The sequence below is a fragment of the Dipodomys ordii genome, unplaced genomic scaffold, assembly GCF_000151885.1.
Source record: "Dipodomys ordii isolate 6190 unplaced genomic scaffold, Dord_2.0 Scaffold18, whole genome shotgun sequence".
Taxonomy (NCBI): Eukaryota; Metazoa; Chordata; class Mammalia; order Rodentia; family Heteromyidae; genus Dipodomys; species Dipodomys ordii.
The window spans coordinates 16,195,341-16,212,074 of record NW_012267234.1 but is presented as its reverse complement, the minus strand read 5'-3'; the positions used below and the strand labels follow the sequence as shown (position 1 = coordinate 16,212,074).

The 16,734-nt window shown below is 47.9% G+C and overlaps 1 protein-coding gene across 1 annotated transcript in view; it reads left to right on the top strand.

Annotated features, from left to right (window-relative positions):
• The window catches only part of Cdyl2 (chromodomain protein, Y-like 2), a 40,140-nt gene that overhangs the window by 16,792 nt on the left and 6,614 nt on the right, over positions 1 to 16,734 (top strand). Inside the window, exons 2-3 of the mRNA XM_013012799.1 lie at positions 5,051 to 5,268; positions 14,180 to 14,352. Of these exons, the coding sequence (XP_012868253.1) occupies positions 5,051 to 5,268; positions 14,180 to 14,352 (391 nt within the window). The remainder of the gene's footprint in view (positions 1 to 5,050; positions 5,269 to 14,179; positions 14,353 to 16,734) is intronic.

Below are 16,734 nucleotides of genomic sequence, written 5' to 3'. Positions count from 1 at the left end.
GAGATCACAGGCGTGAGCCACTGTGCTCAGCTTGGTTGTTGAGTTGAGGGTCTTGTCAACTTTTTGCACAAGATGGCCTCCAACCACGATTCTCCTGAGCATCAGCTGCAGCTGTATCTCTAGCGGGGGTGACAAGCGCCATACCCCCACTGTGCTCCACCTGTCATTAAACTGTGAAGGAAAGAATGAAGAGAGAGAGGCAGAGAGAAAGAGATACAGCTGTGCGTTTGCCATTTAAAATCTCTGGCAACTCAAGGGAGCCCAGTGGCTGCGAGTACCTAAGATCTCAGAGCAGAGCTGTGACTCCCCAGGAGACCACAGGTGTTTATCTGACCTGGCCCATACTGGAAAGTGTAGGCACACCAACACTGCCTACGTCTCAGCAGGTGGCTGCCTCTGGTGGGCAGCCCCCATAAAAAGAGACCGCTCTGCACACAGAACCCTTCCATCTTGCCGAGGGTTCAAGGTGAAGCCTAAGAACCAGCTCCCTGGCCACCAGCCTTTTAATGAAGTGCCCACATCCATGCTCCAGAGTTCATTAAATCCTCCTGCTGGGTGTCACTGCCACCCCTTGATGTTTGACAAAGCCTGCTCGCTTAGAGACATCGAACGGTACAAAATGAGGCTTCCCAGAAGCTTGGAGATGCCATGGCTCCTGCATGGTGCCCTGTGCCTCTGATAGCACAGCCCCCGCTCGCATGGGCAACTCGCCTCCTAGCACCCCAGCTGCAGGAGAGAGGGCCGAGGGAGGGGCCGGCATTTCCTGGTCCCCGTCCTTGACATGGTCTAAATCAAGAGTGTGACCTCACCCAGAGGAGGCCTCCGGGGCTTGCAGGTGTCCGACACAGGGCCCGTGGGCTCACAGGTGCACAGGTGGTATGCTGAGCAGGACCGTGAGGGCACCACGGCCTGGCTTGAAGAGAGGCCACCAGAGAAACGAGGCTCCCATGGTGTAAATTACCCAAATAATGATGTGAGGATTATAAAGCAGCTCCTAGCTGCTGTTTAACCATTGCTGGAACTTTGAAGATACATTTGTGTGTGTGTGCGTGCATGTGTGTGTGTGTGTGTGTGTGTGTGTGTGTGTATGCACGCATGCATGTGCGTGTGCATGTGTGCGCGCGCGTGTGTGTATGTGTGTGTGTATTTTTCTGGCAGTCCTGGGGTTTGAACTCAAGGCCTCACAGTTGTTCCCGAAGCTCTCTATTGCTCAAGCCGTTGAGTTAGTTTTTAGGAAGGCTCTCACACTTTTTCCAGGGTTGGCCTGGGACTGTGTTCTCCCACCTCCACTCTGCTCCCCAGAGGCCATCTTCCCTGGGCGGTTCGGGGCCTCATCCTGCAGTCAGCCCTTCAGTCCTCCTACTTGCAGTCAGGCACTGGATCCGGCTCTGGACTCAGATGTACCCGAGACAGTTGTGTATGGAGGCATCTGTTCTGATTAGGCCCAGCCCAAGTGTGCCTACCGAGTCTAACCCTTCAATCACAGGGCCCTTTGGAGCCCGTCCTTTTCCTTCCCTGTCCCTCCCACCTGCCACCTTTCCACGAATTGCTCACTTTAGGCACACAGGGGCAGCTGCAGCAGAACTGTCAGTCTTACCTACCTTCACGGGAATGAGCTGGCTTCCCAGAGTGCATGCATGCGCACACATGCACACACACACAGCATGTTGCTCCTTTAGTTTTATACACTGTCATTTCTAAAGTTACTTCTGTTGCCACCTTCCCCCAACCTTCCTATTTTACACCCTGACATCCTTCCCTGACACTCTGAAGTCCATCCTGGGATCCCACAACTTTTCACATTTTTTTTTTTTTTACTTTTGCATACTTGCAGCTGTGCTCTGCATTCTGAAGCTCTTTGGGTTTTGACACATGCTTAAGTCTTGTATTTTCCATTATAGTATCATAAAGAATCACTTCCCCTGTGGTTCACCTCTCCAGCCCTCCTCTTATTATGAACTCCTGGCATCCATGACCCTTAACTGTTTTTATAGTTTTACTTTTGAAGCTTGTCGTGGAATCAGAATCAGAATGTACTGAATCTTCACAGTAGCTTCTTTCACCTAGTGATTTACATCTGACATCCATTCAAATCTTGTGGCTGCACAGCTAATTTCTTTATTACTGAATAATATTCTATTGTATGGTTGTGCTAGTTTGTTGACCCATTCTTACCATAAAAGGAAATATTGGTTTATTCCAGCTTTTGTTGATTATGGATAAAGCTGCAGGTTTTATTTCATAGTTTTGGGATACAGACAAGTGCTATTACTACCTGTTTTCCTTTACTTATTTTTGGGGCCCTGCACTTAAAAGAAAGGTGTTATCATTTGATCCACACCCTTGTCTGCTTATATGCCTGGCAGTATTCCTTGGCTTTTTGGCTCAAGGCTGCTGGCACTCTACCACTTGAGCCACACTGTTACCTTTAGCTTTTTGTTGGTGAATTGGAGACAAGAGTCTCATGGACTTTGCTCTTTGGGCTAGCTTTGAGCCACAATCCTATCTTTCCAACTTTGTTCTTATTCTCAGTATTATTCTGGCTACTTTTTGGTCTTTCTCCTAACTAAAGAAACTTTAGAACTGGTTTGACCACATCTACAAAATAGCTTGTTGGAATTTTGATTGGGATTTCATTGAGCTTATGGGGCACCTTGGGAAGAAGTCACCACTTACAAATGTTAAGTATTCTAATTCATGAACACAGTGTAATTAACTCTCCATTTATTTGCCTCTCTTGTGATTCTTTTCACCATCAGAATCTCTATTTCTCACAATCAGAATCTCCAGTAGGTTTGTATTTTTAATGTATTTATTATGTTTGTATTTAAGTACTTACTTCACATTTTGGGTGCTGTTGTAAATAGTACTCTTTGCTAACTGTCAGGTTCCACTTAATCATTTGGGGTATTGGGAAAGTGCATATTAATTTGCATTTATGACCCTGCTGGGGTTGCTTATTCATTCTAAAAGAGGTTGGTGTCCTTTTCCATGAATTCTTTGGTGCTTTTGACATAAATGATCTTGCCATCTGCAGACCAAAGTAATTTCATTTCTTCCTGCTCAGTGTCTCCTTTTCTTGTCTTTATGCACTAGCTGGGACCGCCAAGGTGAAGCTGACCAGAAGAGAGAGTATCCTTTCCTACGGGCAGATGTGTAGCAGGACTGTCTCACTGTTTTGTCCAGTGTATTTTGTGGTGGTCTTTAGCAAGTTGAGGAAAATGCCTTCTGCTCAATTTTGTCACATGTCTTTTGTGCATCAGAATATGACAGGGTTATATAACTTTTCTTCCTTAGCCTACTGATATGTTGAACCAGCTTTCATTCCTCTCATAGCATAAAACTCTTTTATGTTGTTGGTGTTGATTTACTATACTTCGTTGAAGAGTTCTGCAATCTATTCATGAGATACTAGTTATTCCCTTCTTTCTTTTCTCCCTTTCTCTTTTCCTTTTCCTTTCCCTTTTCCCCTCCCCTCCCCTCCCCTTCCCTCCCCTTCCTTTCATTTTCCTTTCCCTTCCCCTCGCCCCTTCCCTTCCCTTTCTGGTAGTGTGTACTGGGGCTTGACCTCAGGGCCTTGCACTTAATAGGCAGATGCTCTGCCACTCGAGCAACACCTCCAGCCCTTTTTGCTTTAGACTGTTTTTTTAGATAGGATCTTGTATTTGTTTTGCCCAGGTCAGCCTGGATTGCAGCCCTCCAGCCCACAGCCTCCTGTTTAGCTGCAAGCAGGTGCATGTTACCACAACCAGCCTATGGGCTAAGATGGGGTCTGGCCTTGAAGGGACATCATTCTCATTTCTGCCCTCCACAGAGTTGGGATTACAGTGTGAGCTGCCACACCCAGCTTTGGTTCGATTTTGTCATGGTGCAGTGCTGGCCTCGTGGACTGAGGAAGTGTTCCTCCTGTTGTGTTTTCTGGAACAGATTGTGGAGAATTGGTTGTATTTCCTCTATTAATGTTTGATGCAGTTCACTTGGACCCAGTGCCTTCTCTGTTAGAAGGTTATTAATTATTGATTCCGTTTATTTCACAGCTATAGGACTGCTCAGATGATGTATTTCCCCATGTACATGTTTTAGAAGTTGGTGTCTTCCAAGGAATTGGCCCATTTCATCTAAGCTGTCAAATAAAAAGGCAGAGAGTTACTCATAGTATTTCTTTATTATCTTTTTAATGCCCACAGGATCAATAGCAATGAGGCTTCTTTTATATCCAATATTGGTCATTTGTATTTTCTTTTTTTTTTATTTGCTGTTTTCTTCACTGGGAAGTGTTCTCAAAACACACATTGGAGCTCCTTTCCAGAGCCTCACTGCTTGGGCATCGAGGGCCCAGGCTTGTGCATGCTTTCTCTAGGACACCCGGGAGCCCCTCATGTATCTCACTGGGAGTCTGGGGATGGTGAAGCATCACGTCTGCAGCATTTTGATACTCGTTTTTAATTCTGTAGCCATGCACTCTCCAGCCATTTGTGAATGAATGCTTATCTGTGAGGCATGAAAATGCATCACTGTCCAATTGAGTTGGAAAAGGAGAGGAGGGACCAGAGGAGGACCTGCTTGGTCCTCACCAAGACACAGCCTCCTGGAAAGCACTGGGGTCTCAGGTTCCATCTCAGGTTTTCAGCCTGAGTGCTTTAGGATGGGACTCAGCATGCAGTACTGGTTTGATAAAGGCTGGCCACTCCTTTTCTCTGGCTGCTGCTCACTGTCTGTCACTCAGAAGTGTCCTGTGGACAGGTCTGTCCCCTCAACCTCTCCCCTGCTCAGTGTGGCCATTACTGGTGGGAATGCAAGTAGAAGTGAGATTCTCCCAGGCTGAGATGCTGGAGAGAGGGTCAGACCCTTCACTGCCGGGGTCCCGGGTCCTCTTCTGAATTGGACCTGCAGCATTTAAGCCCCAGGCTGTGCATCAGCCACCCACCCTCTAGAAGGGAGTTTGCACCAGGCTCTCAGCCCATCTTGAAAATCCAGATGCTCTGTGTTTGTGCTTTTGTGGCATGGTGGCCTGGGCCAGTTTCTCACTTTGCTTATCTGATTTCGGAAGGCTCTGCTCTGACCAACGGGGGCCTGAACCTGCAGAGCTCCGTGAAGAGGAAGCTGGAGGCGGAGAAGGACTATGTCTTTGACAAGAGGCTCAGGTACAGCGTCCGCCAGAATGAAAGCAACTGTCGCTTTCGCGACATTGTCGTGAGGAAGGAAGAGGGGTTCACGCACATCCTGCTGTCCAGCCAGACCTCGGATAACAACTCGCTGACGCCCGAGGTAGATGGAGGATGAGGGCTGGAGTGGGGGCGCGAGGGGGGGAATGGCCGTCAACCTCAAATCCTCTTCTGTCCTTGCATTCTCTTGTCAGTAATAGTCCCATACAGGGATGGTGAGCCACAGGCCATGGGACACAGCAAAGGGATGCGGGCTCCAGGGGGGAGGTGCTGTGTCCTTGAGCATTACCATTTACATAGACGATGGTTCTTTTCCTAGGATTGTGGGTGAGGCAGTCTGGGATGATTGGCAGGTCATGAGGGAGGGGCCACGGCTGATAGTTTAGAAGTCTGGGGAGCTGGGATTTCTTTTGCCCCTCCTTCAAGAGTGACGTTTAAGGGGACCCTCCTCCCCCAGCTTTCTCCGGAGGCTGTCAGGTGGAATGGGGGATTTGGAGGCGCTAAGCATGGGTTTTGCACGTGCTCACACACCTGGAAACCATGTTATTTTAAGCTCATCATGACACAGCCACACGAGGCTGATGCGTCTTGGGTTTTTTTTTTTTATTATTTTTTATTTTTATTTTATTTTATTTGTGAACATACTGTACAGAGGGGTTGCGTCTTGGGTTTTTTCCTACTTGACTACTTTTTTTTTTTTAAAGCATGCTTTAAAAAGGCACAGCATTTTCCTTCGGTAAACGGAGTGATGGTGACAATGTCTCCCCATTTGTTCTGCCTGTGTGGAGCACTCTGCATGGTAACTGTTATACCTACTCACTCCACGAAGCGGGTGGTTCTCCACTGGTGTGAGGTGTGCATGCTCCCTCCTCCCCTACCTCCTTCTCCTGCCAGCTGGGCCATGGTGGATGGGGGATTCCATGGCTGATCAGCCTCAGTCAGCTTCGGGATGGGAGGAAAAGAGAGAGTCATTGATCCAGTAGTCCCAGCTGTGTCAGCCCACGTGGACTGGCTGTGAGTGAGCTTACTGCCTGGGTAGGTGAGCCCCGAGAAATCCTGTAAGCTGGGCGCCAGTGGTTCATGCCTGTCATCCTAGCTACTCAGGAGGCTGAGATCTGAGGATCATGGTTCAAAGCCAGCCCAGGCAGGAAAGTCCATGAAACTCTTATCCAATAAACCACCAGAAAACCAGAAGTGACGCTGTAGCGCAAGTGTGGTAGAGTGCTTGCCTTGAGCTGAAGAGCTGAGGGACAGCGCCCAGGCCAAGCCCCACGACCGACCAAAAAAAAAAAAAAAAGAAAGAAAGACGTCCTGTAAATCAACAGACGGTGTTAAACTGCAGATGCAGATTCTGGAGCCTAGCAGACTTGGGTTTGGATCCCGCCCTCACCATCTCTGCCATTTCTGTTACCCTGGAAAGTTACTCTCCCTTCTCAGCTTCCTCAGGGAAACAGCTTGGCATTGCCTCTGAGATTAGAGTCCAAGCATGCAGAGCTCCCAGAGAGGCCGGCACATAGGAGGTAATCAATAAATGCTTCTGAGATTGCACCGTGGGGCCCACCTGCCTTGTTAATGGAGGAGAGGGAAGGGAACTCTTCCTGACTGAATTTCTCTTCCTGCTCATATGTGTGACATCGGTTGGATTGGCTGCACAAGCAGAATTCAGACATTAGTGGATGAACTAAACTAGATTCTGAGGCCAGTGGATATGTTGCGATAATTTCTCTTGTCTGGGGTATGGCTGAGAACTGGGAAATTACCAAAAATGTCCCTAAGGAAAGAGCCAGCAAATAGCAGGGGTATCAAATATGATTAAAAGCTTGTCTTCTTTGCCAGGAGAGGACCCTGAGCAGTGCCCCAGCTCTTGGCTCCTCCAGGGCCTTCAACCTCAGTTAATGTCATTATCGCACCCCTAGGGGCAGCCCAGCCATGTGAGGCCCCCATCCACCTTTAATTATATCCTCTCATCCAAGCCTGCAAAGCATATTAACTTTCTTTCTCTCTTCCTCCCCTCAGCGTCTGTTCCCTCCCTCCCTCCCTCCCTTTATCTCTCCCTTCCTCCTTCTTGTTTTTGGTACCGGGATTGAACTCAGAGCCTCACGCTTACTAAACAGGAGCTCTACCACTTGATCCATGCCTTAGACCTTTTATTTGTTTTTCAAATTATATTTTTATTATCTTTTATGTAGTTGGTTGCCATTCAACAAATGAGTTTCTAAGTTCAATGCATGTTCATCAATGTTACCCTGTCATCATTGTTCACAGCCCTCTCAACCCAAGGCTTTAGCACTTTGTTTCTTTTCCAGATAGTGTCTTTGGCTAACTTTATCCCAGCCAGTTTTGAACCATGATCCTCCAAGGTAGACCTTCGCTTCCGAAGTAGCAAAGTGTGTACCATCATGCTTAGCATCCTCCTCTCTGCTGTATTTACTTCCATTTTTATAAGAAGTACTGAAATCCATTTTATCCTGGGCCATTGTAATAACATGCTGATAACTCTGCCTGCCTTAACACTTCAAGTTCTCTGCTCAGTTCTTCACTCGGTAGTGAGAATGATGAGCTGGAAACAAGCTTTTTCAAGTTGCCCCTTTACACACACACACACACACACACACACACACACACACACGGATAATTTCTGATTGCTCAGAACCCTCCTCTGGCCTGTGAGACCAGCGCAGTTTGACCTCATTGTGGTATCTCACATCCCTCTGCTCTGCTGTCATTCTGGCTTTCCTTCGTGCTCACCTGGCACAAGACCATTGCATGTGCCCACACAACTAACCCGACCAGCTTCCCTCTCTTCTTGCATCGTTCGTTGATGCTCTTTCTTCAGGTCTCAGCTTGCCCATCACTCCAGGATGAAGTCTTCCCTTCCATCTCTCTCATACAAGCATCTTCCCTATAGAAACTCATAGTTACTCGTGTACATGTATTTTTGTGATACTTTATTCAAAATCTGATTCCCTCCCCCATCAGATGACATAGCCTGGGGGGATAAAAACTACACATTCTCTCAGTTCTGTAGTCATGAGTTATACTCCACCACATGGAGAGGTCTGAACCAGCTACTAGAAGGGATTTATAGGAGAGAAAAGTGCTATTTGAGCTTTTAAGGGATTATATTGGTTATCCTTTGCTGTGTAACAAATTGCCCTAGACTGAGCATATTCAAACATGTTCAAACAACAAGCATTGATTATTTTAGTCTCTGTGGGTCAGGAATAGGGGTGGGGCTTGGCTGGATACTCCCTGTTTAGGGTTTCCCACAGTAGAGCTGCTGGCTGGCCCCAGTCTCAGTGGGGGCTTTGCTGAGGGGTGGGGCGGGTTCTACTTCCAGGCTCACCAGTGGTGTTCGGCAGGCCTCAGTCCTCACTGGCTGTCGAATCACTTTCTAGCACATGGGCCTCAGGGCTACTTACACCTTGCAGCCAGCTTCCTCCAGAGCAACAGCTCCACAAAAGAGATGGCTAAGATAGCGCTGGGTCTCAGAAGTAACATCCCAGCCTGGCACAGTTACTCACACCTGTAACCCCAGCTACTCAAGAGGCAGAGATGGGTAGTTATGGCTTGAGAGGGGCCCTGTGAGCCTCAGTGTGGGCTGAGAGGATTTGGGGCTTAGGAGAGGAGTGTGCAGCCAGGCGGGGACTTGAGGGAGTTCCTCAGGAAAGCGATTGCTCTTGAGATGGGCCTGGCTGTCAGCCAGTTCAGATGAAGGCAGAGAGGACCGGCCTGGTTCCTTTCACACTGGGTTACCTAGGCCAAACTCTCTGCAGATTGGAAACTGGAAGATGTTCAGGGAGAGTCTCCCTGGCAGACGGTAACAGCAGGTGCAGCAGCAGCCGGGAAGTCTCTAACAAGGGCAATAAATGTAAAGGACACATTTAGGACTTGAAAATGCACAGCGATCTGTGGCCATTTGTTACTGTCACATGGAAGAGGCCTCTAAGGCAGAGGAGCTGTTGTAGGCCAGCAGGCAACAGTGGAGCACTAGGTCTCACGTGCCAGAATATTCTAGAACAAATGTGAAAGAGGGAAAGAGCGTGTAGTGGTTTCAGAACATTTTACCTTAAACACCTTACATGATAAAATTTGGGGTTCTTCAAGAAGATGGAACCTCAGCTATTTTTTCAGATTTAAAAAGCAAAGGGAAGGTGTATAATTTTTTTTCTTTCTTGATCCTTCTAATTGATTAACCAGTTAATTTTTGGAACAGTTGTGCGGTTTGAACACAGGTCTGTCTGCTTGTGAGGCAGGAGCTCTATCACTTGAGCCATGCCCCCAGCCCTTTTTGCTTTTGTGAACTTTTTCAGAAAAGGTCTCACTGTTGCTCAGAGCGTTGAACTTCAGCTCAGGGATTGCAGATATACACCATGACACTAAGTTTGTTGGTCTCGCTTTTTGCTTGGGCTGGTTTTGAACCTTGGTCCTCCCCACCTCTCATGTAGTTGGGATTATAGGCATGGGGGTCTCATACCTGGTCCTAAGTATAAATCTTAAATACGAAAAAATGTAATCTGTGCTTTAGTTATATCAAAACACAAATTTAGTTTTAATTCATGAAGGAGGTGGCTGTCTTGTCTGGCGATGTTTGTACTAAATGGCTAAGCCTGGCCTTGGTCAGGGGCTCCTCTCTAAGTCAGGCAGGGAATCACAGCTCATCTCTTTGTGGCTGGCTTTTCTTTATTTGCCTCTCAGAGCAACAGAGTTCATATATAGGTGAAAGTGTGTCTATTTCTGGAGGCAGATGGATTAAAGCATCCACAAGACAGTGGCCTGTTTGCTGTTTCTCGGTTGGGAATGTACTCTGTGCTTTGGACCCTGTCAGTGAGGAGTGTGCATCTTCTGCCACCCAGCAGAGCTCAGGCCTGGAGAGTCTCCAGATGAAGCACACCTGGCCCGCCTTCTCCACAGAAACAGGCCCATTGCTCTAAGTCCTCCTGCAGAACAAAATGGTAGAAGGTGAAGGGCTGTGGGCCTGGATTTGGAGCTGTTGGCTCCTCACTTGGTCACCAGTGCATCACTTGCAAGATTAGGGTCCTGCTGTGTACCTTGAAGGATCTTGCTTGGGATTTAAGGTGAGGAGCCAGTTACCTGCTGCAATCCTGGTATTCATTTAAAGTACTTCATAAGTGGGATTCTCTGAAAAGAATAATTCTCAGAATGTCTCCTTCAGCGCCCTACCGAATCATGAATAACAACCCTTGAAAGACTGTTTGCATACTGCCTCTCCTCGTAGACTCTAAGCTCTGCCCAGGTAGGCATTGTTTACTTTCTCCTTCCTTGGCTTCTGTTGGATCTTACGTGGAGATTTATTTCATCTTCTCATTCATCGTCATTAATGTGTTTTTAATTTGTGTTCACATAGCAAAATGTAAATGCAATCATCCCATCTACACCAGTCCAACGTAGATAACCTTTGTGTGCTCTTCTCTAAAGTCACCCCCCATCTTTCACAACACTGTCATGCATTTTATAGTTCCACCTTGCATAAAGCCACTCCTTCAAAGCAGTCATTGCCAGCTTCTTGATTCTATTAGTTGGTGGAGGCTTGTTTTGTCTAGTGATTTCAAAGGTTCTAGTCCCTGATCATGTTCTTGGGGGAACATCTTAGCAAGTAGTGTATGGTGGCATAGAGCTGCTTCATCTCATGGTGGCCAGGAAGCTGGGGTGGGATGGAGCAAGGAGGGGAAAAAGATGGGTGTGTGGAGAGGGAAGGGGGAGAGAAGGGGAAGGACTAGGGTTCCATGACCCCTTCAAGGGCTTAACTTCCTCCCTTTAAAAGGCCCTACCTCTTAAAGGTTCCCCCATCTCCCAGTAGCGCCACGACCAGCAACCAAGTCTTTTATTTAGCATATGAGCGTTTGGTATACACTTCAAATCCAGATTATATTTTGGATATATTGCAGTTTGGATATTATATATTCAATGATTATTTATAGTCAGATCTCACACTGATTTAACACCACAGTTTTCAGTTTCTTTGCTGAAGTCTGTTATTCCTTATATATCAGTTTTTTTCTTCTTCTTGAAGCACGTCCTTTTCAGTTATTTTTGTGAAAGGGGTAAATTTTATTGTGCTGAAAATACCAATTTTTACCCTCACCTTTGAGTTGTTATTTAGCCAGGTGAAAAATTTGACAGATACTTGAAATTTATTATCTATTGTCTATTTCTGGCATTTATATCTGCAGTTTTAGAACTATGGCTTCCAGGCAAATGTTTGTCCTTTCTGGTAAGCTTTCTTTTGCCCAAGAAAAAAAAATATATTTTTGGCGGGGGAGGGGGGGTAGCCCGGTCTTGGGGCCTGAACTCTGGGCCTGGGCGCTGTCCTTCAGCTCAAGGCTAGTGCTCTACCACTTGAGCCACAGCACCACTTCCAGCTTTTTTCTTTTTGCTTATTGGTGCTGAGGAATCAAACCCAGGGCCTCATGCATGCAAGACAAGCACTGTACAACTGAGCCACCTTCCCAGCCCCCTAAGAATATATGTAAAGTCTTGTTTTGTCTTTGCCATTGTGAAATTTTAAAGCGGTATATGCTGGCATTCATTTATTTCTTCCACTTAGCTTTTTGTGGTAGCTCTGGAGTTTCAGGTCTGTGTAATGTAGACCGATATCCCTTCTTCAAAGACCTCCATATCTGAATCCACACAGGCTAGGCATGTGTTAGCTTCCATGCCAGGAGGAATTAAGCTCATCCATGACCGTAAGATGAGGGGATAATTCTGCATCATCTACATGGTGCTGTCAGGGGTTCCTTAACAACAGAGCAGAGTGGAAGAGTCAGTGTTAGAGTGAAACAAAGTGTAAAGAGGGAATGACTCAGCTGACCACTGCTGGCTGTGAAGGTGGGGCCAGGAGCTAAGGAATGTAGGTATCTGTAGGAGCTCTAGAGGAAATAGCATTTCCCTGAAGGTCTCGGGATAGGAATGAAGCCCTGCTAGACCATTCTCTCCCTTTATCTCTTTAGCCATTGCCTTTTTGCCACTGTTGTGGCCTCCAGAGAAGGTTCAGCACCTGTTTTAAACCTTCTTGACTTTGGCCTGTCTCTACCCTCTCACTCATAGCTCCCATCTCTACTTCTCTGTTGTAGATTCAGGGCAGTTGCTTCAGACTTTTCAGTTCTCTTACTCTCCCTTTATCTCCACGTAATCTCAGCAGGTACCCAAGACCTTATCTTCTATTGTGAGAAGTCTTTCCCTCTTAAAATCTATTTCTCCCGTTCGCTCTCATTCTTTCTTTATCGCACACACGTGTCCTTTCTTCTCTTTCATTATTTGAATTTTTTATGTTATCATCTTTCTTAGATCAACATTATAATTATTAAAACCCTCCCACTAATTGAGTGTGCTGATTTATATTTCCTCAAGTGTTTGTGATTTTCAATTGTGAGCTCATCTGCAGCAGAGATTGTTTTCCCATGCAATTCTCATGCAGTCTAGGTTTCTGTTTCTCTCCAGAGTACTTTTCCATTCGTTTCAGGGAAATACCTCAGGGATATCACTAGCCCATGTCCAATTTCCATGTTAATTTTTTTTGTAACTTGGGGATTTCTCTCCTGTCTGGTATGATAACTTAGAACTTCAACTCCACGGAGAGAGCAGTTTGAAGTTCTCATGGGAAATTTTTCCTACAAGAAATTTGTCTGAGCAGCTCGTTTTGACTGTGGCGTAGGTGACAGGAGGATCGGAGGGGCTATGCGGTTAATCATCCAGTGGATTCCCATACAAGCTTTCTGAGTCTGCTTTTGCAGGCTCACCTTATTGCCATGTGTCACCCTGAATGTCCAAGTTCCCAAGAAATTGTGTAGACAGCAGGGACAGTGTCTGCTGCAAGGCTGCCGTTGGGAGTCGGGAGTGGAAGGGCTGTAAGGGGCCAGTTCACACTGTGTCCAGCCTTTGAGGTCCCGCAAAGTGCTTTGGCCTCTGCACTCAGTGTGTGTGTGTGGGCGGGAGGGCGGGCAGCCGAGTCCCTGATTCTATCACGACCTCCGCAGTCTTGGGAAGACTCTGCTTTTCCCTATGCACTACAGAGCTCATGCCCTGCTGCTCCTGTAGCTAGACTGTACTGTTCCGCTGAGAACCTTAGATCAAAGGCCGAGTGTCTTTGGGGCAGCAGCCTGGCCTGCACTGCAGCAGCCTGGCTAGTTCTCTTCTGAGATTGGGAAAAGACTTTCAGGAGTTAGTATACAATGAAATGAGCTGTTATTGAGTATTCACTGGATACCAGACACGGTGTTAGGCTCTACGAACAGAGGGAGGGATCAGAGAAGCATCTTTCTTGTCATTATTTGCATCACAGACCAGCACTGGTACAATGTCTCCTGTAGCCACATTAAGAAGAACAAGATGGCCTTTATCCAGAACTCACTGTACCTCCCAAGAATGTGAACCTGCCAAGGGCCATAAGCCATAGTGTCTTATGTCCTTGCATTTATTCTTTATGGTGATATCGCTGTGGGTGATTAGGCTCCCCACTAAACAGTGGCCGGTGTGTCTCAGGCTCCATGGCCAGTACACGACAGAGCCACAGTTCAGGCCAGATGCTTCTCACTGCAGCAGGACCTTAGCCCTGGCTCTGCTGCAATGCCAAGCCTACCTCTATAGGCCACATGCAAGCTATGCAAACGTCTCAGAGTGAGCAGTGGGAGAATTAAGCCGAGAAAGGACTGGCCAGTCTCACCTGGGCTGGGCACAGCACGGTTTCCCCACACCTTGGAAAAGGCTCAGCCAGCAAATGTTGGGAGAGGGTTTGCAGAGATTGACCAGGGCTAGGATGACTCCCAGACCTGAGCAACTACAGTTCTTTAGCCTGCATTGGGGATGGAGTGAGGAGGCTCTGGTTTTGATAAGGTTCTTTCTCTGTTCTAGACATGTGCTTGTTGCATTCAGGAGGCTCCCTACACAGGCAGAAACAGAGTAGCCCTCTCCCTCTCTTGCTCTTCGGGGATCAGGCCTCGAGCTGACTTTCAGGATAGACACTAAAATCCCTGCAAATGCATTTCTACCTGCAGATCATGAAGGAGGTGCGGCGAGCACTGTGCAATGCAGCCACAGACGACAGCAAGCTGCTGCTCCTGAGCGCGGTGGGCAGCGTGTTCTGCAGCGGCCTGGACTATTCCTACCTGATCGGCCGGCTGTCCAGTGACCGGCGGAAGGAGAGCACTCGCATTGCAGAAGCCATCAGGTGAGCTTTGGGGTTCTGTCTGGGCTCACCAGAATTAGGAAATAAAAATACAAGCTGTCAAATTAAGCATGAATTTCAGACTTGGCACGGAGGCGATGCCAGGTTGTTTTGCGTGTGGAGTTCTGAGTCCCTCTCCACGGTGAAGCCCTGCTCCAAAGTACTCACCTGCTTCCCACTGCAGAATTCTTTCCAGAAGGTGCATGAGAAGCTGGGTGCAGTTAAACCCCACCCCTTGCCTTACCTCCCAAAGGTATTGGGAGCCTGTAATGATGACCTTATTTCATAATAAAGGTCTGTGCAAATGTAATGAAGTTAGTAATTTGAAATGAGATCATCCTGGATTAGAGTGAACACCAAACCCGGAGAGAACTGCCCTATGAGAGCAGAAGAGAAGGACCTTGCATGTAATCCTAGCCTCTCAGGGGAGAGGTAGAGCTTGAGAGTCTGGTTGATGCTACAAGTCCCTCCCCAGGTATATTTATGTATTTATGGGGCTGAGAAATCTCTTGTGAAAGAAGTTTGTTCTTGACCGGGCGCTGGTGGCTCACGCCTGTAATCCTAGCTACTCAGGAGGCTGAGATCTGAGGATCGCGGTTCAAAGCCAGCCTGGGCAGGAAAGACCGTGAGACTCCTATCTCCAATAAACCACCACAAAACCGGAAGTGGCGCTGTAGCTCAAGTGGTAGAGCGCTCGCCTTGAGCTAAAGAGCTGAGGGACAGTACTCAGGCCCAGAGTTCAAGCCCCACGACTGACAAAAAAAAAGAAGTTTGTTCTTAATCCAACAGAACTGGGTGGACGTAGCATGTTCTTGATCTCACATAGCCTATGGATGCCTCTTGCTCTCTTAAGAGCTCTTCAGGGATGAGCACCTGGCCTGGTGCTCCTGCCCAGTCTTTGTCATTGCTTAAAGAGGGCACACACAGGACTGGGCCCTGACTCCCTCTGCATATGCTGGATGAGTAGATGGGGTGGGGGGTGGAGGGGCACAGATGACTCATCCACCAGCAGTCTCCTGGACGCAGGACCGTTGTGAGAGGAAGAGAGATGTGCACGCCTGCCCTCAGCACAGTGCCATGATGGCTTGTTCAGGAAGGCGGGGAGGGCTAGCTGCACCTGAGCTCAGCGGCCACCTGAGCTCAACACCCACCTCCATGCTCATTCGTGGTGCAGCTCTGAGCTTATCATCTTGTCAAGCCTATTGCATTTTCCAGAAAACAAAAGCCATCAAAATTATAGGCCTGGCCTCCCTGGTGGATTGCTAGGATAAAGAGCAGCCAGATACCCATCCTAGCCTATTTCTGGCACATGCTAAGCACTTACAATAGGTGTAAAGAATGATTACCGTTACTGTGACAGCTGCTACTTCCAGCGCCAGAGTTGTAGTTAAGCTCAGTCTGACTATGGTGTGGCCTCCTGGAGACTCCTCGGGGGCCCTGGGGTGATGATCACAGTGTGCACTTGGTGCTCGCAGGCTGCTGTGTGGCTGTGAGAGTTGGCCCGGGAGGACTTTCTTCTATGGCTCTGGTTCAGTGGAACAATTGCCCTAGGTGACATGGGACATCAGCACCATCAGAGACTTGCTCTGCGTCTTCAGGAGCCTCTGTGAATGATCACGGACCACCGTGACATACATGTGTACAACCCACACTGATGGAGTCCAATTGCTACTCCCTGGACATCAGGAACTGTGCTGGTGGCCTGCGTGGATAGTGTCATGGACAGTATCACGTGGTTTCACGCAGCCCCGTGAGGAGTGGCATGAGCATTTCCATGTTACAGAGGGAGAAATTGAGGTTCTAGAGGTGGGGCAGCTTTTCCAAGGTCTGACCACTGTTGAGGACCCCAAATCTGTCAGATTCTCCAGTTCCTGTCCTTTCTGCCGGCAGCAGCATCTTGGTCAGGCAGGAGCCATAGAGGGCTTAGGTTGTATGGAAGAAACTGTGAAAGCCACTGTCCCCCTGATGGCCTTGGGTGCTGGGGAAGGTGGCGTACAGTCCCGTCCTCCCCCTTCCCCCGCCAGACAGTGCTCTCAGATCAGGTATCTGAGCCACAGGTCTGTAATGCAATATCCTGTTTGCCTCCAACGTCCATGGGGCCTTGTGATACAGATCTGCTGCCTGAGGTGAGAGAGAAAGGCTTGCGCGGGTGGGGGGGGCGGTGTTCATATCACATTTTTATATGAAGGAAATGAAATGAGGAGCAGGTTGGAATGAAACAGGAGCGGCTGGGGATGGGGGTGGCGCTCTGCATGGTCACGCTGCTCTTCTAAGGTTCTTGTTGTCCTTATATAGCGTTTATTTAGTTTGGAAACCAGAGTGAAAGCTCTGAGGTCCTGAAGAGGGTCAGGCCTGCAGTTGATTCTGGAAAAACATGAGGCCCAC